We start from the raw sequence: 22,128 nt of genomic DNA on the forward strand, positions 1-22,128 counted from the left end.
TGCTCCAAATTATTTAGAGTAAGCTTGATAAATATTTTTGACACTGATTAATAATTATAAACATAAGATAAATTAATAATTTATAAAAAAATTAATTGATTAACGTAAACATTTTCATTAAAATTATTTTTTTTATTTATTATTTTAGCAAAATAAATTTAAGTGTTGATACAAATTTAAAATTTGCCGCAAAAATAATAATCTGAAAATAGATGGCGTTAGTAATACCAAAAAGATGGTGAAAACATACGCCCGCTCACTAAAGTCCTCTAGCTTTAGCTTGCACTGGCTGACCGGGTCTTAGCAGTTTTATTTCACAGATTACAGATCAGTTCGCCGTGGAGTGCGGCAGTGTGTAGGTTCGGTGTGTGTAATTGGTGGCAGGCCGTACGGCCAAATAATGGCGGAACGGACAAAAGTGACGGCTCCAGCGAGCCGGCCAGTGCCAATGAAGCTCTTTGCTACCTGGGAAGTTGATCGCACACCACCGAATTGCATACCCAGGTAATAACCCACAAGCATTATTGTCATAATTGTAAAGATTCGCGTCGTCTTGTGTCATCATCCGGTGTGAACGACATCGCGCTCAATCAACTATCAGAGAGAAGCATGACGGACGCCAAAATATGTATGCGTTGCTAGTAGGAAATACATTATACGTATGACCGATCATTTATTCTCCAGCAAATATTATTATTTTAATTTATCTTTTTTTTTTAGCCTCCGTGTCTGCGAGCTATTGATTGTGTGATGATTCCCTCTTACTCATAGATGCTCCGCTGTGTAGAGATAACTCCAAAATTATGAGTTAAATAAATCCGAGATAGCTCCAATAAATTGTATATAATAGAAAATGTATTTTATTGGAAGCAAAGGTAGTAGGCATAACGAGGCAGGATAATGCGTAGCTGTCTCAGGAGCACAAACGGATGCGAGCTGTCAATTCTCTCAGCTTGACAGATCTCCCTCATTTAATACGCAAATCGTGTCTCTCTCACACGTGCTTATTCTCAATGACAATTGATCAATCATCGAGTCACGTTGGATTCATTGAGACCTAAATTCTATCAAGATTTAATTTATTATTCAATTAAATCAAACTAACTTTACTCACTACTATGTGAGATCCTATCGATGGTTTAGTTTGACACGCCAACTTTCTCACCTATTTTGTAATTATATTTATTTATTTGTTTGTTTGTTTGTTTATATTTCCATTGTGTTATTATCATCATCATCAACAAAATTATTATTTTGTTTCCGTTAAAATGATCTTGCTATTTTTTTGCTGTTTTATCGAGTTTAATGACCATTCAAAAATGCTCATAAACTTTCATCACGCGCATTCTCGGCTGCTGTTGACACGCCAGCATTTTGATCCCGATGGGAAAATTCATTTACATTTAATGTCCATCCCACATACACTCTCCGGTTCTGGATGATTCATTTAAATGATTAATTGTCATGTAATTATAATTATGTGTCACTGTCATTCAAATTCCAAGCTCATTTACTTGGTTAAATTTTATAAATTAATATTAAGATTTATTCGATTTAATTAAACGAATTAAAAACTATGATTTATTCAAGAGTTGCTGTAAAAAAAGCTAAAACAATTGGCCCGTTGTTTTGGTAAGAATGATGACGATGCGTAGAAAAAAGTTTCTTTTAACTCTTGATCAAAATCGGAAGCTCTTAATGAAGAGCATATTGAAATATACGCCAGTGCAGACAGATAAGGTTTCCATGTATACGATACGTGTAATATAATTCGATCCTGTAGCACTTGACGTGTGTGTTATTATGTTGTGAGTGTGTTTTAAAACATGGCAGCATCACAATCTAATAAATCGATTAAAAATAATTTTTTTTTTTTTTTTTTTTTTTTTTTATCACAGCTAAACATATAATATTCACGCTGCTTGTAAAATGACTCATATTCATATCATGGTATGCTTTTGCTTTAGCTGCTGCTCTACTGCTGCTGCTATGCTGATACATACTAAAACCTCGGCTCTTGTAAATAAATTTTAATGACACGCTAATTTATTTAAAGCGTTCTGTCAAGTAAAAAGTATTCCACGAAAATTATAAATATAAATTATTATTTTGTGGTTTACATGAATCGTTTCAAATCCTAAATAAATTTCTAAGAATAATACACAAATATGTTTGGCTCTTTCGTAAGCCAACAATGCAAAGCAATTAGATAATATACGGGCAATATACTTTTTAGCACGTGATTTGCTGTGGGTGAAGGTATCTTTGCAAGAAAAACAGCAATAAAGTGTCTGTATACCCAAAAATAGACGTAATAGCTAGAAAATTTATGTATTACCGTATTTTATCATTCAAAAGTCTTGTCTTTTTCTTATCTTTAGAGTAAAAAAACCTTCTACTAATCTCAGAAATAAAACGAGTACAGTACAATCACTGACGGTATAAGGAAAAAATAATTCAGCGATATTTTCTTACATTGTTATTGTTATTGAATTTTATTTGTTGCGTTGAATAGAAGTTGAAGAAGAATTATCGATTGAGAAACACCCTATGATCATAAAAATGTGACCGTGCTTATGATAATGATAGTTATTTGAATAAATTTATGAAGCAAATCAATCAATCGATGATGCAAAAAGAAATCTTATAAAACGAAAAAGATAAAAGAAACAGATGGCTCTGAACAGAGGACTTTTCTCCCCTAAAAATCCATCAAATTAACTGGCAATTGGATCTATCCTAGTTTCATTCGAGTTGACATATCCCATGTGAGGTTTTTGATTTTTTTTTTTACTCTGAAATCTTATCTTAACTTATCAGGACACATAAACAATCTGATGGAGATATATCCCTTGTGTGTAATATTATTTTTATTTTAGACTCGTGGGTAAACAATCAAGGCCTCAAGGAAACCCTAAAATTTTAATGTGCATCGAAAATAGAAGATCATTCTGTGTATTTTTGCAGAAAAAGAAAAATAAGGAAAAGACTTAAGAGAGAAGAAGCAGAAGAAAAAAAAACAAGAAGAACTAAGCTCTGGCTGAATAAATAAGTAAGCAGAAAGAAAAATAAGCAATGAAACAAATTAATTTATTTTTAAATCAATTATTAACTAAGTCGATTTATAATTGCACGCCTGAAGAGACAAACCATTTAGGATTTGGCGTACGCTTGTTGCATTTGTCTGACGTAATACTGGGAGCTGGTGCAATGCGGGATTTGAGGGCCAAAAGAATAAACGTGCTTTCATATTCAATTTATAATATAATACAGAGTATTAATAATATTTGCCTTTAATTGTATTATACAGTAACGACGATGATGAGGAGCGAGAAAGAGGATCAAAGCACGTTAGAGCAGCCAATCAAATACAAATGTCATAAACATTTGACCCTAATGTAGATTATCCAGGCTTTGTGGTATCTATTATGTATACATATAATATATACGTTAATTAATCAAAGGGATCATCGGTATGAACACAAGGTACTAGTTTAATCTATAACCAGCAAACCACGACCTTGAAAATATATTATTTTTTTGGACTTATGCTCGATTGACGCTGGACTACGTTCTCTCATATCAATCGATACTTCATTAACTCGTCTTGTTCTTCAGTGGTTCAATTAAAATTCACCGTTTTTATATTCTTTTTTTAGATCTTCTTTGTTGGAAAAAAAAATTATTTCTGCTGCTGCTGCTGCTATTGCTAGTGCTGCTACTGGTCCCGCTGGAAAAATGGTAAAAAAGTGATGAAAAATCTAGTATAAAAGTGGAAGAGTTGAGAAAAAAGAGGACATCGGTGTAAAAGGTATAAAAAAAAAAAAAAAAAAAAAAAAAAAAATGCAAAATAAAATAAAAAGAACGACCTCGACAAAGAGCCGTGAGAGGGAATGAAAGACATTGCAAAGCGTGAATACAAAGAAGATTTCTCGAAACTGATCGACCTTCCTTCCAACAACAACTGTACAGTACAACTGTATGTACAACTCTCTTTACTTGTATTTTTCAACACTAGTAAACCTGAAAAATTGCATAAAAGTCAAGCCAACCACGGGCTAGTGTTTCTCATCTCTTTGTATACACACAATTAGTCTACTAATATAATAAGTTGAACAAATAATCGTGAAATGTAAGGTAAATAAAATAATGAAAACGAAATGGATAAAGTGGTTGGAACAACAGACGTATTTTTACCAAAAGCTCTATTATTACAAAAATTGTGGAAAAATGTTATTAAATTTTCGTAATTTAGTTTTTTTTATTTCTCGACTCTTATTACAATTTATTTTTTAGTTCTGTCTCCAGCACGTTTTACTAGATGTTCCTAAGCTATATAGCTGCATGCTCTTGGAATGCTGAAGAGCAACCCAATGTCAGTTTCTTCGATCTCAACACAAGAAAAGACGACAAGGAAAAGAATATGGAGATGGAAATGGTAGAGGTGAAAGAAGTGAAGGCAAACTCATGCACTCAAGACTGAAGCAACTAATGTAGAGAAAGAAGAGTAAAAAAATTCTAAGAGGAAAGAGAGTGAGGATAAAAAGCTTACGAGTGGTTGTATACGTATGCACATACATACCCGGAATCGAGGCCAACATTCAACCCCCGTGAATTTATTTACCAGTTCATATTTTTAGTGAGAAAAATAAAGATAAATTATATGAGATGTTATTGGAATTTATGCATATGAAATAAATTATCAACACAGCCGTCATTACGTCAAGAGATTTAACTCCAAGATGAATTTTTAAAAGTATACATATATTATTCTTTTTGCTTTATACTATTTACTTTAGCAACCACTTGACTTTTCATCACGTGGCTCTTTTATTATTTACCCCTATAGCAATTTTTCTTAACTTGTTTTAATTTTCTTCTTCATTTCAGCTAGTTCCAGACTGCGTATAATACCGTCGCACTGGTTGGGCATATTTAGGGCTTATTGTACCACGAATTTTCACCTAAAATCCTAATATAAATTGCCACCCGTATATTGTATCCTAACGGCCATTAGCCTTAATGGCGTATACTTTTTTATATTTTTTACAAGGTTTGCTTCTCTAGTTTATTATAATTTATTACCTCTAATGACCTATTATACATTCTTTAATATTCTAGTCTACTCAGTTAATTAACGGTAAAACAATAACAGACTAAGAAGAGCAATATTTTCTTATATTCTATTACTTCATAAAGAAAAGCCACGTACTGGTCGTGTCGTGCCAAAAGATTAAACGTCGAGACACATTTTAGTTTCGCAAAATGTTTATCTGGCTAACTATTACTTCACGTGTGACTGTCTATCACGTTTTGTATGCCAAAAATTCTTCAAACACATCCATTAATTATCACACATATCACGTATCCTTGACACACTCCATTTCATTTAATACTTCCTCAATATATTATCATTATATATACATGTGCCCTCTATCACACAACATTTATATATCATATATATATCATTCGCTACAATTTTACAATAATCATTATACACGGTCTTAAATATTAATATTAAAATGAACATTGGCTGACCAAGAATAACTGATAGATATTAAAATCGATTCTACGGCATATTATTACTCTAAAATCAAACAATAAAAAATAATTTAAGTATTTCGAGGTAACGGGTCCAGTGAATAATTTACTTAAAAATAAATAATAAAGCAGTACGTACGTCATTGCGAGAAAACGAATGAGGGTTTTGAATAAAAGAAACATACACCTGTTCGTTCGAGCTAGCCCAACTACTCCTAACTCCTACATTTTATACGTTAGAAAGAGAGTAGTATTAAAGACTGTGTCTATATGTCTTTCTTTTATTCAGTCTCTCGGCTGGTAGTTGTGCTAGTATCAACACCACTGATTCTTATAATAGTAGTAGTAGTAGTAGTAGTAGTAGTAGTAGTAGTAGTAGTAGTAGTAGTAGTAGTAGTAGTAGTAGTAGTAGTAGTAGTAGTAATAGTAGTAGTAGTAGTAGTAGTAGTAGTAGTAGTAGTAGTAGTAGTAGTAGTAGTAGATGGAAAAAGTAATAGTAGGAGTAGTAATATGTAGTAGTGAATCGATATTCCATTTTCAGACACAAACCCAAACGTCATAAGCGTCACAAGTCAACGGTAAATATGAAACCTCGCATCCTTCCATCTATAGTTGCATTTGTATCTGATGTTAATCAAACTAGTGGTTTTGTAGGGTATCTATACATACCAATCTATTATAGTTACTCTGTATCACTCACGTTTTCATTATTACGTATTACTTTATGTACTTGTATCTTTACACACATGTGTATATTACAACAATATCGATATAGTTGGTGGGTGGTTAAAAGCAGTGGGCTTTTACCAGGAAATCATGACCACTTGATTCATCAAACGTCTCATTATCTTCACTCTACCTTTATCGCAATATATTTGTCGTATGTGTATGATACTCTTCAGGTGATTTATTATCTTTTAATTTAATTAAATATAAATATATATGTCGGTGATATGTTGCTATAAAAAATTTTTTATTTTATTTTAGATTCTAATTTTATGTAATTTTAGAAGATCAAGAATCAATTGTTCGAGTAAATGAGAGCTGAGTATTCTGCGCAAATCAAATAAAAAAGCGGAGATTCACTTAACTACTGGAACTATATTAATTCTTAGCTCGGATTTTCGTGTATTTCATTCACCGTCTACAAGTGATTTATACGGTTCTCATGTTAAGAAATCAAATTAAGAGTATATATACATATAAATGTATATTATATATAGAAGAGTCAAGTGTGGATGAAGGACTGCAAGTACATGATAAAAAAAAATTATATGATATGTATCAAGCTTAGTTGTGCTATTATATTTGTAAAGTTTTACGCCCACACAGGATAAAATTCTCAGAGAAATAACCATCGGAAATATCCGGTGACGAATGAAGTGAGATAGCACAAGATTATGTTCTAGAGATACGAGCAGGTAGCAGGTGCGTGCGAATATGTTGGTAAATGTGTAAACTCCAACGCAAACCACTGGATCGATTTGATGTCTCCGCGGCTAGAACCAACTAGCAACAGCAATAGTAACATTGTTAAATTGCACAAGTACAAGCAGACATCCAGCAAAATATCTTATATGCAGTATATTACTAGCGCATTAAGTTTCTGCGGGTTAAAAATAGCCTAGTACAGAGTTTACCAGCGATGATGGTGATAAACGTGTGAAAATGCTCATGAACAATTCACGGCAAACAATAGCAACACTTGCCACAGTCATTGCTTAAAGATAAAGCTTATGAATTAAATCTATCGTATATTTAAGTTCCTTATTGTTCTATTCACTGGACAATAAACTTGCCATTCAAGTTATCTCAACACTTAAACTCAATGGGATAAGCTGGCTGTAAAACAAATTCGATTAATTTTTATCCAACATAAAGTTTAAACGATAAAGTAGCTAGTGCTTTTAAAAAGTAAAATTACGGTAGTGTAATTAATTGTATAAGCAATCTTCTATATAACTATCCACATAATGTACAATACACCTGTTATAAATCCAAGTGTATGGGGTTTTTTCATTGGCTATCACGACAACGGGAGCCTCATCGGCGTAGCCGACCCCCTGGAGCCACACGCACACCTTCATTGTCAATTACCTCTGTTTTACCCTTACATATATACATACACGATCAATATAGTTAGCTGTTCATCTATATTCCATGCATCACTTTGCTCACCATTGTAGCAACAGCATGGCAAATTGTTTAATGACTATTCGTTTTGTTGCTAATACCAACAATCGATTGTGTAACAATTTTGCCTGATTTCCTTGGACAAAAATATACTGTACTGTACTTTTGCTCCCGTTATTCTGCTTTAAACTCTATTTGGGTATGCAAAAATTATTGCGAGAATGGGAATTTAAAATAAAAAATAAAGAAGGCGATTCAAGACGTAGACCCTCTCGGGCTTGGGTTTAATCACGACTCGTTCATCGCGTGCCGACTAAGCTAAAGTTCACTGTTTTCGTCTCGCCTTTATTACTATGTATGTTTATATATATATATATATATATATATATATATATATATATATATATATATATATATATATATATATATATATATATATATATATATATGTGTGTATAAATGGATATAAGTATGTGAACACCAACAAACCGTAGTCTATAGATATTGATGTCGTTTATCTGAGTGTAGTAGCTTTACCACCTGTAGTTACTAGCAGTGGTTATATTTAGAAACCACCCCCTCTGTAGAAATAAAAGTTGTCATGGATAAAAACTGCCAGTTGGAGACTCATATCCATTATATAAGTTCAATTCCCTCTTAATGTATTACTGATTAATTTTTCAGGGTAATGATCTTCCTTAAATCCATATTTTATGGGAAAAAAAAAAAAAAAAAAAATTATGCATTTGCAGTCGTTAATTAAAATTAATTAAAAATAGTTATTGCTTTAAATTAATTGATTGCAAATATTGAAAAGTAAACTTTTAAATGTTTTATTTTTTTTTTTACTTTAAACTTCCAATATTGGATCCGCTCTTTTGAATTTCAAAACTTTTACTTCTGAATTAAAATCAGCGACCTATATTTTCATGAGTATTAATTGTCAATATTAAAATTTTATTGGCAAATATAAATTTAGTTTTCAATAAAAAGTTTAAAATCTCGATTATAATATTAATAATAATATTGGTTATTTTTTTTTTCTGTTTTTATTTTAGATTGTGCACATTGACCCTTACTCGGCTTGTGATTCTCCGGCCTTTGGGCGCAGATCTGGCTTCCATCAGCATCGCAGTTAAGATGCAAAGCTCCAAAAGGACATTACGTTCTAACGAAATGGTTATTCCATCGGGCGGAATTCTCGATACTGAACTGGAACTGCAGTTTGCCCTTCAATATCCGCACTTTCTCAAACGCGAAGGCAATAAATTGCTGATACTCCTGCAGAGAAGAAAAAGATACAAGAACCGTACAATGCTGGGGTACAAAACATTAGCAGAGGGTGTAATAAATATGGCTCAAGTCCTGCAGAAGCAAATGGATCTTGAGTTAGAGCTAGTGTCAGATAAAGCTGAAAAATATGGCGGGCATTCAGTGGTATTGGCTAAAGTAAATGTTATTGCATTGAGCTCACAGCCGGTTGATCAGGACAAAAGACTGCTCAACGATCCAAACGAGCGACTTGGTCCAGAATACAGCGACGAGGAAGAAGAATTCAGCTCTGAAGGCGAAGCCGAGGGCAGTGACAGTGAGCCTACTTTAGAAGTCCACAGGCGGAAAAATAGAAATAAAATTCCTCCGAATGCTCGAGTATATTCATTCAAATTTATTTAAGTAGTTTATTATTTTATTAAATTTTTAAACTTTTATTTATACTTAAATAATGATTTTATAGCAAAGAAACTTGAAGCAAAAGTTTATTGCTCTACTCAAGCGGTTCCGAGTTTCAGAAGAGCTGGAACACGACCAGGAAGAGATTGGACAAAAGTTATCGGGTAAGTGGAACACAACGGCGTGTTCAAGAACAATACTTGTTGAGTAAAATGGTTAAATTAATTTTATAAGTGTTGATTCCAGGCGGTGACATGGAAATTGAAGAACTCTTTGATGAGTTAGAGGACTTGTCGGATAGCGGGCCTGAGTTGGATACGATGTCTGTTAGCAGTACTCCAAAGCCATCACTGAGGCCGTTCTTCAGCTCTAGTCGTTCACTTTTAGCACCACCTCACCCCGGTGAGTTATTTTCCTTTCTCCGATAACACATATTACTTTCCATTCGTATATCGTATCTGTAGAATTTGAGGCACGTTGAGCGCCGAGCTTTCGAATCTTGTTACATTTTATTATTTATTTTGTATCCTCATTTTTATTTACACATACGTGAACCTCACAATCTTATCATGAAAGATAAAACGAAGCATGATTTTGTTATTCTTTATCATTTTCTTAAAGCAAATCTATAAGAAAAATATTTAAAAGCTTTGTGACAATACATTTTATTCAGTATTTGGTTTTTTTTTTTGTCAATAATGTAAATCGTATCATCTTTCCCTTCGCATATAACAATAATAATAATAATAATAATAATAATAATAATAATAATAATAATAATAATAATAATAATAGTAATAATGTTCATTCATGAATTTAACAGTATAAAAAAGGTTTTATTTTATTAAATAAGCTTTAAAAGGCCAAAGGAAAATATTAAATAAAAAGATGACTAAATTATCGTTCAATTAAATCGAATACTGCAAGTATAATTTATTATATATTTTAATAAATAAAAATAAATATCCCTAAATCGATATAACTATGAAAATTCATTAAACTAAATGAAAGTCTTGGTGGGCTGGCTTTGCACTGTTGCATGGTACAATTCAATAGTAGTTACCAGAGAGGAGAGTGCCACTAATACCACAACAGCAACAACAGCGGCAGCAAATGTATGCCAGTCATCATCAGGCTCAACTGTCAAAGAGAAAACACGTGTGGGACATACAACCCCAGGTACGTAAATATATAAAGCATCACGTTCTTTATTATTCATTTGCTTTTCTCATTTCTTCTACGTTCTTTCACACACCCTCATTCACCATCATCGAGTAGTTTCATTGATTATTTAATCTTAATTAAAACACCATCTAGCATTGAAAGCATGAACGGTTTTTAAACCGAGCATGCAATCGCGTTTTTAATTTATATATAATTTAATTTTTTTTTTTTTTTTTTTAGTTATTCTGTAGCTGGCAATCATTTTTAGTTGTTAATTATTTATGTCAATAACTTAGTGCATATTTTATAATTTAAAACAAAATAAGACTGAGTTTATTTAAAAGAAAATGAATTTTATAGATTGGAGGCGCAACTCCAGCGCTTGAAGTTCTTTTGCATTTGACGTCGTGTCCTCATAAATAATACACTAGGCAAAGATTTGATTTAATTCGTAACTAAAACAAAGTTTATAATGTATGTTTGTATTTTTTTTTTTATACATTATTTAATACTTTATTATTTAATTATTTTATATTTTTAAATTTTCATTCTTATCCTTTTCATTTTCTTTTTGATTCACACTTAATTATGTACTTTATGTATTTACTAAGCAGTAGTTTAAATAAATTACTATTTATTAGCTGAAAACAATTATAATTGTATTTTATTTTTATTAAACACATTTGAGTAATTAACAATAAACTGCATGTAATATTTCCTTATTTAACTATGTATGAAATTGTATATTTTTTTTTTTTTTTTTATTATTTGTAATTTATTCATTAAATCTCCCTTATTTAAATTGGGATTTTAAGTAATGTATGTACGTGTGCGCGTACATATATATGTATTTAAATATTTGTTTTATTTTTTATTATTTTAAAATTACTATTGAATATTATCCAACTTGAACTGAAGTCTCTATTTTTCTACTCACATATATACGTACGTATTCTCTTCATTCTATAAAATCTTTTATGTCTCTGTTAAATCTGTATGCCCACGTTTATAGTAATCCACTGTGTAAGTAATTCCTCGCTGCTTCACTTTGAATATCAATCAAATGTTTTTTATTGTTATTAAAGTTAAAAAAAAAAAAAAAAAAAAATTATATTTATAAATCAAATAACTATTTCAATCAAAGTTAAATAAAACTGACCAAGGCAGTAAAAAACATTAAAAATAATATATAATAATAAAAAAAATTAACATTATAAAATTTATATCCTAAGTGATAAATTATCTTGGCACGTAAAACTATAAATCATATTTTTTTTCTCAACAGTGTCTTCTTACTACTCACAAAGTAACTTATTATATTATTATGTACCTTACTTATTTCACAATGTCGATTTATTTTCCGTCAATCTGATATAATACTACATAACGGCTAGCTAGAATGTATATCTACAGTCCGATAGTATGCCAACACCACCGAGTATTATTATTACGTAGAAAAAAGAGTAACGTCAATAAATTGCAGAAAGAGGCGGCGACAGACAAAGCGACGATAGCTCAAGAAGAGCTGACAGCGATTCGCATCCTGAAAATTGGACCGATCATGAGGCTAATGATGCGCCAAGTACTGTAGCCGGATCGCCTCCTAAATCTGAGCACCCGCAGCATCACCAGCACTCGAACAAAAATGAAAATTCTGATCGCCGAAGCAGGCTCTTTGCCAGAGACCGAGGTACGCCTGGAAGCAATAAATCTAAAAAGCAAAGCCTAAGCGTTGATCTTAAGCCGTCAGTAGAGCTGAATAATTCCGAGGTACGTTCAATTTTTTTTTCCCTTTGTTTCGTATACGATCTACTACTAATCCCCTAAAAATTACTAATCCCCTTTTATTCAATCTCTGACACTCTAGCCGAGAAAAGCCCTTGTTGAGCAATTGAGCCGCGTACTGCCCGATGACTCATTACCGGAAGCAGTATCTTTAGTTTCTCTAGCAGATCCTGGCGGTGCTGTTCTAGCTGCTCGGCTTCAAGAACGCAATCTACGAGTTCTTACAACTGCCTCGCCAGCGGATATCCGCGCAACCTTCACCTGTCTAATCGCGAGGATACAAAAATTGTAAGAATTGTTTTTTTACCTGGTGTTAATTGCGTTATTATTTTTAAATACATCCGCTAGTTGTATTATGATTATTTTACATGATAATTGTTTTAATCACAACTTAATTACTCATAAATAGATAATTGAACGATGAATAATTTGGTAAATATTTTTTTGAACGAAATTTCTATTTGATTTTATGGATATATATATTTTTTTTTTTTTTTTTTTTTTTTTTAAAATAGATAAAAAAATGAACAATTAAAAAAAAAGTTAATTATCACAATTTTAACAAATTTTCAAAAAAAAGTTATAAATTTTTTAGAAAGTTGTGATATTTAATTTTTTTTCCTTTTAATTGATCGTTTTTTTATTTACTTTTCAAAAAAAAATATATATATCCATATATATATATCCATAAAGGTAAAATAGAAATTTTATCCAAAAACATGGAGCCAAAATTTTTTTTCAACATTTTGAAAAAATGTTAATTTTTCACCCAAATATGGCCAAAAATAAATTTGACCCCACTTGTAAATAATTACCATAATTTTTTTTTTAATTATTTACAGTTGCAATAGTTCAGCAAAACCACCTGCGCCAATAAAAGTAGTGATAGCTGGTGGAGATAGTTTCGTAAACGCCGTATTGAGGCATTACGTAGATTTGCTGAGCTTCAGACCTCCAGACTGGCAAAGTTATCTGCGTTTTTTGATAGTACCATTGGGTTCAAATTCTTTGGCCAAGTACCTTGGGTCTATCGACAGTAAGTACTCGATGCTGTTTGGAGAAGAATGGCGAGAGTTGCTGGAGCGTGAAGCCAGCGGAGCGAGTGAAGGCGCAGCTCGTGTGTCTGAATACTTAGCAACAACTGGGCCTACTCTTTTACTACCAATCGCCGAGGCCATGGTCACATACAGGTACGTCAGATATTTATCCGCAGTCTCGTATGACTTGCTAGTATTTTAGAGTTGGAGAAAATAAATATATATTTATTTAAATAACTAAATGTCCTTATTGAATATTCATACCTTGCTGTCAACAGAGAGACAGACGACAGCAGTCAAATATTCATTCCATTTGTAAACGACGTGCGCGTCGGGTGTCCTGACAGCAGCACTTCCGCTTCAGTTGACCTTGAAGAAGGTGCAGCAGTGTCCTCGGGGTCGCCGCCATCGTTACCGCCGCCCAGTCTGGCGATACCACCACCCGGTAAATTAACTCCTCCGAGCAGTCCAAATGTCAGTCAGCCACGTGACGGTTGGGAACCAGTTGAACTTCAACTTGACTACTGGAGCAAGCCAGCATTGGGTGATAAAGGCAAGAGTACACTGCGTCAAGCTTTCAGGGCGTTACATGTCCAGAGATTATCAACAATGGGAGAGAATCCTGGACCGTATCTTTCTATGAATTACACAACTAAGGAGAAAAAACAAAAAAGTATTTAGATAATTATATTTTATTTAATTCTTATGCTGTTTAAAGTATTCTATTTTGCGTAACACGAGTACTTTTGCAGTAATGAGACTGGGTAAGAAAAAAGAGAAAGAGAAAGAAAACGAGCCCAAGAGCCAGGCAGTGGATGGCGTGACTCGACTCATTTGCTCCGCTAAAACTCACAACATTCCATGGAGAGGTGAGTTTATACTCCCAATTGATTGTTCACGATTAAACAAATGATATAATGATCGAAATATTGATTTTTATACTGGATATATTTATCTGCTCACATTATCATTTTTTATTATTACTTCATTTTCAGTTACTATTGACGGAACAGAGTGGTACGGCGTTAAATTCTTCCAACTCTCGGCGCAGTGGCAAACACATATTAAGACGTTCCCGGTAGCGATGCTTATATACAACCCACTCCAACAAACCGCAAGTCTCACCTGAATTTCAAAGTCTCCCTATTAAATGCTTGAATTATTCTATAATTTATTTAGGATTGAAATTAGTTAGGATCGATTTAGCTGTTCGTCACGCTGATTAATTTAAGCCCGTGGTATTTTAATGATGAGTTTGTGACGTTTTTTTTTTCTTCTTTCCAATATCGAGTTATATTAACACGTAATGTGGACTTTGAAGCTCTTAACTATTACTCGATAACGAGTTTTCCTAAGACTTCTTTTATGTTTATAATTCTCTTTATTTTGTTTTTCGTTTTCTTTGTTGTTGTTTTTTTTTTTTTTTTTTTTTCATCGTTATAAATTATAAGTTAGCTAAAAACTGTTTTTATAATACAATTATTGATTTTATTCAAATGTTTTCTTCCCAATATACTTTTAAAGTATTATTTTTGATTAAAAAAGTTTTGTTTTATATCTTAAGTATATATATTATAAATTCACAATTTTTGCGATATAAATTAGAATTTAAAAAAAAAATATCATTCCTTCATAAAATTGAGTATCTAAAAAAGTAAATAATTTTACAATAGGTACATCTAATTTTTAAAGCGAATAATATTTAATAAAATAAAATTATTTCGCTAAAAATTCTTTCGAGCAACGTAGTAGTGGGTTGCAATGACTGCCTAATGCCAAATTAATGAACAAAAATTAATAACGATCAACATACCTAGCCCATCTTTTATATACTATCAATCGACTGTTGAGAAAATTTTTATAAAAGACAGCAGATTTTTATTTTAACCCGGCTTGCAACAGCCTCAACTTTTTCTTTCATTGTTACTAGTCTTCATTTTATTATACACCAAGAAAAGTTTTAATTAATTCTTTGCTTAAGGTTCAGTTGGGCTTAATAATTTTAAATTATAAAAGTCATAGAACAAAATTTAATTAAAATATAAAATAGTTAAATATATAAATAAAAAAAAAATATATATATATATATATATATATATATATATATATATATATATATATATAAAAATACATATATTACTAAAATAATTGTGGAATTGATGTGAATAGATACAAAAAGGGCCATGATGTACTTGAGTGACTGCCTCATCATTAAACAGAGCTTGCTGGGATAACTTTCAGCAACAAAACCTGCCATTTGACTTGTATGAATAAATACTTCATCGCCCTAATAATAACATATTCATATATCTATATATTAATTATAATATATAAGTATAAAAATATGTATTAGATAAATGTGACGACGATCGTTGCTGAAATTATCGCACAAAAATTTTTAATTTGTATATTGAATATTTTTTTTTTTTTTTTTTTTTTTTTTAATATATATATATTAAATGTATATTATATTTAAAAAAAAAATTAAATCCTTATTTTATAGATTTTGCAATATCAATAATTTATTGTTAAAAAACGTTCCGTTGAAAAAAAAAATTTTTTTCAAAGCTAAATTTATTTTTCTATATTGAAGTGTTGAATATCAGCTATAAATTATTTTGATGAGAATTAATTCCATTTAATTAAAAAAAAATTGCAATAATTAATTCATTTACATTTATTGATATTGATGATAAACAAAACAAAATTAATTGCTAGTTATATTATATACATATATCTAATCGCGTGCTCGACCCACTGTTAATGGTTAAGCGAACCATTTACCGAACGGATATTTCAGCAGTTACAATAATAATTGTAAGATTAAATTTACTCATTATTCTAGTCATAAATCAATAACCATGATTTCTTTTTCTTTACAGATTCAATAACAAGTTTATTTAAATGTTAAACTAGAATGTTTTTTTTTTTTTTCTCTTTCATTTACATGAAAGTTTGCAGAGTCTTGATGAGGTCGTTAGCACGTGAAGTCAAAAGACAAAGAATAATTAGAGGGAAAATAATAAAATGATTTTTGTTTATAATAAAGCGAGTTTTATAGGGCTATATAGAGGCAGGCCCAAGCTCAAAAGCCTACAATAATTAAAGACATAATGGTAATAATATATATTTAAATGGAATTTTTAAGTTAATTTATTAATTAATATTTATTATTAATTAATAAACAAGTAAATATATGTATATCTACGATTAAAAAAAAAAAAAGGATAATTGTTTATAGGACTAGACGTCTTTACTGTGTTTATAAAAGAATGTCACCTGTACATCTACAGATAATTATATTATCAAAAATATTAGAGAGTTTAATTAAAAAAAGGCTGTTAATATTTCGATTGATAAAAAATTATGTAAAATTCATTTTTATTATTTTTATCAATTTTTAACTGAGTTAAAGCTCAAAGTTATGATAAAATGAAAAGCATATCTCGTGTTTATGTGAAACTCTATGTGCATAATTGATGATACTGTCGCAATGTAATGAAAGAAATTAATGTGTGTTTATTATTATTATAATTATAAAAAAAAAAAAAGAAATTTTAAAATATAAATTTAACGAGCTAAATAATTATAATGGAAAAATCATTAAATAGGTAAATAGTTAATGACGATGGATTAAGTAATTATTGAAAAGTGTGAGTGGTCCCTTATCAATTGTCATCGATAGTGGGACAGAATATCTGAAAGTGCCTACTTAAAAAACATTTTGCAATGTTACCAGCAACTAAAAGATCTTTATGTGTGAAGACTACTGCGAAAAAGAAGAAAATTAAGAACTTGAGTGTGTGTAAGTGTATGAACGGAAAAAAAAAATGTATGAGAATCGAGAATGCTAATTGAAGGAAAATGAGTAGCGTTTGGTAGTAAATTTATCTAACAATTAATTATTAAAATAATAATAATTTTGTGCGAAGCCTGATTTAATTCAACTCCCCATTATTTGTATAATAAAATATGAAATACCTGTATGTGATACATAATTTTAAATTGTAATTTTCAAACTGCGGATATTATTAATTAGAATAGTTATTTCTTGTGCCCTGGGCTCGTAGGTAATATAATTATTATTATTATTACTATAAATAATATTTTTTTAGTCCGGTTAAATTTTTAGTATAAGTTACTATTTTTTTTTTTTTTTTTTTTTTTTTAATTAATTTGTAGAAAATTATAATGTTTTAACATGTGATATTAATTAAATTAAAAATCATTTCTGATGATTTTGTTTGCTCTTTGGTTAAAGCTTTAATTACGAAAACAACTTTTTAAAAACTGATAAACTTTTCATTAATTATTGAATCAATTATAAACTAAGCTGAGGAATTTATTAAAATATCATTATGCTCAGGACACAAGTTGATGCAATTTAAAACAGAAATAATTAAAATATGTATTTAAAATAAAAGTTAAAGAAACCCAAAAGGAAATGAGCATCGGAAATGCTATGTTTTAGTGATTAAATATTAATGGTAAGAGGTACAGTAACCGAGGCGTAATGATAAATATAATTATAATAAAACAAAAAGCATATGTTGTTGATGTTTGTAAGCTTCTTGAAATAAAAATGTAACGCATTTTTTTGTACTACATTTGTTACCTCTATTTCTTCACACTTAATTATTCATTATTTTTTTTTAGTAAACATTTTTAATTGAACACATTTCATTAAAGTTATTGATTAATGTTAAACAATGACACAAATAAGAATATTTGAATTAATTTATCATTTTTATTACATTACAATACTGAAAAAAATTTCAAATAATTTAATTATATTAAAGTAACAATATTTGGTTTTATTATATATGTTTAAATAATTTTTAGTATCTATAAAAATCAATTGTATTCGCTCTTTGGTTTACTTAAAGCCAATAAAAATTAATGACAAGCAATTGATAGATTTTTTAAATTAAATAAACATTTTTCACTCTGATTTTTATAATTATTATTTCATATTTAAACTATGATTATAATATCTATTACTAATAATCTTGATTTTTGCGTTGTCGAGTCATTTTATTTTATAATTTAGTTATATTTTTTTCTGAATATTAGTAGGATTTTTTTTTAATTTTTTTTTAAATACACATTTTTTATTGATATTTTTCACATCGTATACTCTTAAACTAAATTGAAAATTACAATAGCAAGATTATATAAATAATTTTCTCCAATTATTTGAAAACACAATTGTATAACAAAAAATTTTTTTTCACTGGTATTGCAATATTTTCCAATTTAAAACAGATATCTTATATATTTTCATTCATTTACGAGTTATATATATATATATATATATATATATATATATATATATATATATATATATATATATATATATATATATATATATATATATATATATATTTCTTAATATAATTCTTTTGAAAACAATAGTCATAAAAACAAATAAAACAAAACAAATTTCTTAAATTAAAAATACATAGTGCAGTTATATAATATAAAAATGTAATTTTTAATAATCAGCAATAAAATTGAATAATAAAACAAAAAATAATATATATTTGCTAAAAATAAAATTTGGTCTACATACTTAAATACAATCACTGTAAATAAAAAATTTAGTACGGACAATTTATAATTACATTCATACTTTTTTTTCTAAAAGTATTTTCTGTGACAATAAATCAATTTGTTCCGATATCACAGTAAATCTGTGATAATAAAATAAATTTATCAATATAAAAACATTTATTTTAAAAACAAATAAAACAAAGTTTATTTTTTTTTTTTTTTTAATAACAAATGCATAAATAAATATTTAAATAAAATTGCAGCGGTTTTACTACTTTAAAAATTGCACAAGCTTGACGAATCTCGTTACACCAAATAGAATAATTTATATACATAAATAGATTAAATATTAAATAGTGAGAGACAAAAGTACATAAAATTCATTTCTTGTTATCAAGAAATGACGATTATTCGTATTACAATAATTAAATATCTTTTTTTTTTTTTTTTTTTTTTTTTGTTATTGAATGTTATTTGGTTTTAGTTATAGTATTTTTACCGTAGTTGAAGCAAAATTACAGATTTCAATGATAGTAGCTACTCACTACTGATACGTCGAGATCTATTTCCCACGATGATAACGAGCAGTAGTATGACGCATCATATTAACATTGTTTCATACATACGGATGAAGAGCTAACGCACGACCACGGAGGCCTCTTTGTCCTCCTACACCTCCTTTCGGAATGACGTAACCACCCGCATGCCTAGCTGTGCCTTCTTCCTCTAAATTACCATTGCTCTCAATTAAATCTCTCAACGGCCAGCAAGCTAAATGCCGTGACTTGCCATGTCTTGCGAGAACATAATACCCTTGCCTGTAATTGGAAAAATATTTTATTAACGCTGACTAATAGCCTATTCTCTGTGATGTGATGTGATTTTTACCGAGATGATATCAAGCCGACCAGAAGAGCCCAGTGAGCTTTATGTCCTCTCTTCAAACACGGCGCATGATTAAAATCCGAATCGTACGGAATTAGCACCATGGCACCATGAGCTAATGCATGAGTCAACGTATCCGGGCAAGTCTGTAAATCCACAAGTACATCTGGTCGGTGATCTGGTAAATATTCAGCAGCCAACGTTCCCATAAAATCAACACTGTAAACCTCACCGTGTTGGGTAAAACCACGCACACGTGCTTCCGCCAGTAGCTGGGTTACAGATACAGGTTTAGTGTACTCTTGAGATGCCATTGACAGAGCCACCAACCCACATCTGTATAAACACATACATTTATGTATTAATTATTTTACATTCATTAACTCTCTTATTATTATTATCATTTCCATGATTGTTTAACTACTTTTTTTATTACTACACTAAAAAAAAATGAACTTGAATCAAGTGTAATTTCTTAATTTAAAAATTTTTAAACTCAAACCAAGAAGATGAAATTCTTCAAAATTATTTACTTGATTCAAGTAAATTTTTATTTCTGTGTATATATTCATTTACATGTAAGGCCCTTAAGGAGCTAAGGCTTCAGAGTCTAAAATTTTGATAAATAAATAAATAAATAAATAACTTCAAACAAGCTAATTATTTACACATGTAAACGAACTAATTAATTACTTACTGAGGTCCATCCTGCAGAATCGGTTCGACTTGTGAAAAATAGGTGACTTCAGCATCCTTCAGTGCGTGTCTTGCAATCAATTTTTCAATCTCCGCATCAGATGATGTTAGAGTAATTTTAGCCCAAGGCGGTAAATTTTCTGATTCATTAGTTTCTGTTTTTTTCTTACAAGCTGGAGCTTGAGTCGGAGGAGCGGGCATCGTCGTATTGTACATTAATCGATGATTCTATTATTAAGTTCCCTTTAAATTTAACGTTGTAATTTTAAGTGTACTGTATTTTTAACTTTTTGGAAACTGTTAATAATACACTAATATTATATTTCTTTCCTTAATTACTCCGGAGCATTTTTATCTGTAATTCGACTACTATTGCACTTTGCTTACATAAAACAATAATTAAACCGCTGGTTCACCAGTGACATCGCTCCATTAATCTGTAAATTGATAAACACTTTTATTTAAAAGAGTGATAATTACAAGCTTATTTTTAAAGAAATAATAATTATAAGTATCATCAATAAAATTATTACTCTGATAAATCGTTCATTTTGCTCGCGATTCAGGAATTTATAGAAAATTAATCCTTGACATTTTATTACTTTACTTATATTGTTGAATGTTTTGACGTTTGATTACGCTTTAAATTATTAAATTATTATTTAATAACATTATATTATGACTCACGGAGTATCAAAGATTATATAATTTCTCGAACTAGTAATGACGGATCATTGACGTAAAAAAATTAGCAATGATTAATTAAATTCTTGTGAACAAGCCCAAATGACATTTTTTTTTTTTTCACAATTATTCAACTATTTATTTTTAAGTATATTATTGCAATTTATATTGTTAAACAATAATAATTAAATCATAAATAAAAACATTTACAATTTTTTTTTTTTTTTTATTTTATATATCAAAAAGTGAATTCACATTAATTACAAGAACGATACACTAATTAATTGACACTGACATTACTTACGATTGCAATTATAGGCTTTTTTTTACAAGTGTATGTACACTTGTTTAATTTTATTTTATTTTTAAGGGCGCGGTTTATTGAATTTTACTTGTATAAAATAAAATTAAATTTTAAAAACTAAATTTAAATTATTTGAAAAATAAATCCTGTTTGTAATTTAAATTTTTATTTTACTGCAACTGAAAAATAAAAAATATTTATTATTTAATTATTAAGTACAAGTGTCAAATGAACCGTAATCGAGAGAGAACTGCCATTTAATTTTTTTATCAGATGATTTAAAAAATAAAAACTAAACAAAAATTACCTTACATATTCAAAAATTGAATGATATTTTTATAGTTTTTAAATTTATTGACAATTAATGTAATATCAATTAAAAAGATAACACTAGTATTGAAGTTTTAGTATCACACAATAGAATAATAATAATTCAAGTTTGACGTCCTGGACATATGACTTGAAGAATCACTGAAGAAATTTCTTTATCCTGACATCTAGTGGCCAACTTTTTAGTTACTTACTCAGTCAGTAATTTTACGAAACACAAGAAGTTTTTGAATTCATTGAATGAAAATCGCTGAAATAAAAACGTAAAAATAATGAAAAAAATTTTACAATAAGTACAATATTATTTATAAAAAAATTCAATAACAATTTTTTATATTTCAGATA

The 22,128-nt window shown here is 29.6% G+C and overlaps 2 protein-coding genes across 7 annotated transcripts; one reads left to right on the forward strand and one right to left on the reverse strand.

Annotated features, from left to right (window-relative positions):
• Positions 1-221: 221 nt before the first annotated feature.
• On the forward strand, positions 222-17,933 carry Krt95d (phosphofurin acidic cluster sorting protein KrT95D). Of its 4 annotated transcripts, XM_074247339.1 has the most exons (12): positions 3,827-4,756; positions 4,891-5,053; positions 8,733-9,324; positions 9,410-9,509; positions 9,592-9,747; positions 10,402-10,524; positions 11,993-12,279; positions 12,377-12,582; positions 13,137-13,484; positions 13,610-14,004; positions 14,084-14,200; positions 14,327-17,933. In XM_074247339.1, exons 3-12 carry the CDS (start codon positions 8,815-8,817, stop codon positions 14,458-14,460), a joined length of 2,376 nt encoding a protein of 791 aa, XP_074103440.1. In that variant the 5' UTR covers positions 3,827-4,756; positions 4,891-5,053; positions 8,733-8,814; the 3' UTR covers positions 14,461-17,933. The 4 variants fall into 4 exon arrangements, with proteins under 4 accessions (XP_074103438.1, XP_074103439.1, XP_074103437.1 ...); XM_074247337.1 differs by lacking the exons at positions 3,827-4,756; positions 4,891-5,053 and adding an exon at positions 222-504 and having other exon boundaries at positions 10,405-10,524; XM_074247336.1 differs by lacking the exons at positions 3,827-4,756; positions 4,891-5,053 and adding an exon at positions 227-504.
• An 861-nt stretch (positions 17,934-18,794) lies between these two features.
• LOC141530320 (actin maturation protease) lies at positions 18,795-21,920 on the reverse strand. 3 transcript variants are annotated; one of them, XM_074247360.1, is made up of 4 exons: positions 21,761-21,920; positions 20,467-20,902; positions 19,773-20,105; positions 18,795-19,702 (listed from the first exon to the last, which is right to left on the reverse strand). In XM_074247360.1, the coding sequence occupies exons 2-4, from the start codon at positions 20,679-20,681 to the stop codon at positions 19,501-19,503; spliced, it is 750 nt and encodes a 249-aa protein (XP_074103461.1). In that variant the 5' UTR covers positions 20,682-20,902; positions 21,761-21,920; the 3' UTR covers positions 18,795-19,500. The 3 variants fall into 3 exon arrangements, with proteins under 3 accessions (XP_074103461.1, XP_074103462.1, XP_074103463.1); XM_074247361.1 differs by having other exon boundaries at positions 21,766-21,905; XM_074247362.1 differs by lacking the exon at positions 21,761-21,920 and having other exon boundaries at positions 20,467-20,911.
• Positions 21,921-22,128: the final 208 nt, after the last annotated feature.

This window comes from Cotesia typhae, unplaced genomic scaffold, assembly GCF_013202065.1.
Source record: "Cotesia typhae breed Kobodo isofemale line unplaced genomic scaffold, CoteBio_Ctyphae contig_5, whole genome shotgun sequence".
Lineage (NCBI taxonomy): Eukaryota > Metazoa > Arthropoda > Insecta > Hymenoptera > Braconidae > Cotesia > Cotesia typhae.

Excerpts from the sequence above, each read along its gene's own strand:
- Krt95d (XM_074247336.1), top strand. The coding sequence starts at position 401 with ATGGCGGAACGGACAAAAGTGACGGCTCCAGCGAGCCGGCCAGTGCCA. Across the intron at positions 505-8,732 it reads CCACCGAATTGCATACCCAG|ATTGTGCACATTGACCCTTA; the intron begins GTAATAACCCAC and ends TTTTTATTTTAG. Across the intron at positions 13,485-13,609 it reads GAGGCCATGGTCACATACAG|AGAGACAGACGACAGCAGTC; the intron begins GTACGTCAGATA and ends TGCTGTCAACAG.
- LOC141530320 (XM_074247360.1), bottom strand. The coding sequence starts at position 20,681 with ATGTACAATACGACGATGCCCGCTCCTCCGACTCAAGCTCCAGCTTGT. Across the intron at positions 20,106-20,466 it reads ATTCTGCAGGATGGACCTCA|ATGTGGGTTGGTGGCTCTGT; the intron begins GTAAGTAATTAA and ends GTGTTTATACAG. Across the intron at positions 19,703-19,772 it reads GTCGGCTTGATATCATCTCG|GCAAGGGTATTATGTTCTCG; the intron begins GTAAAAATCACA and ends TTCCAATTACAG.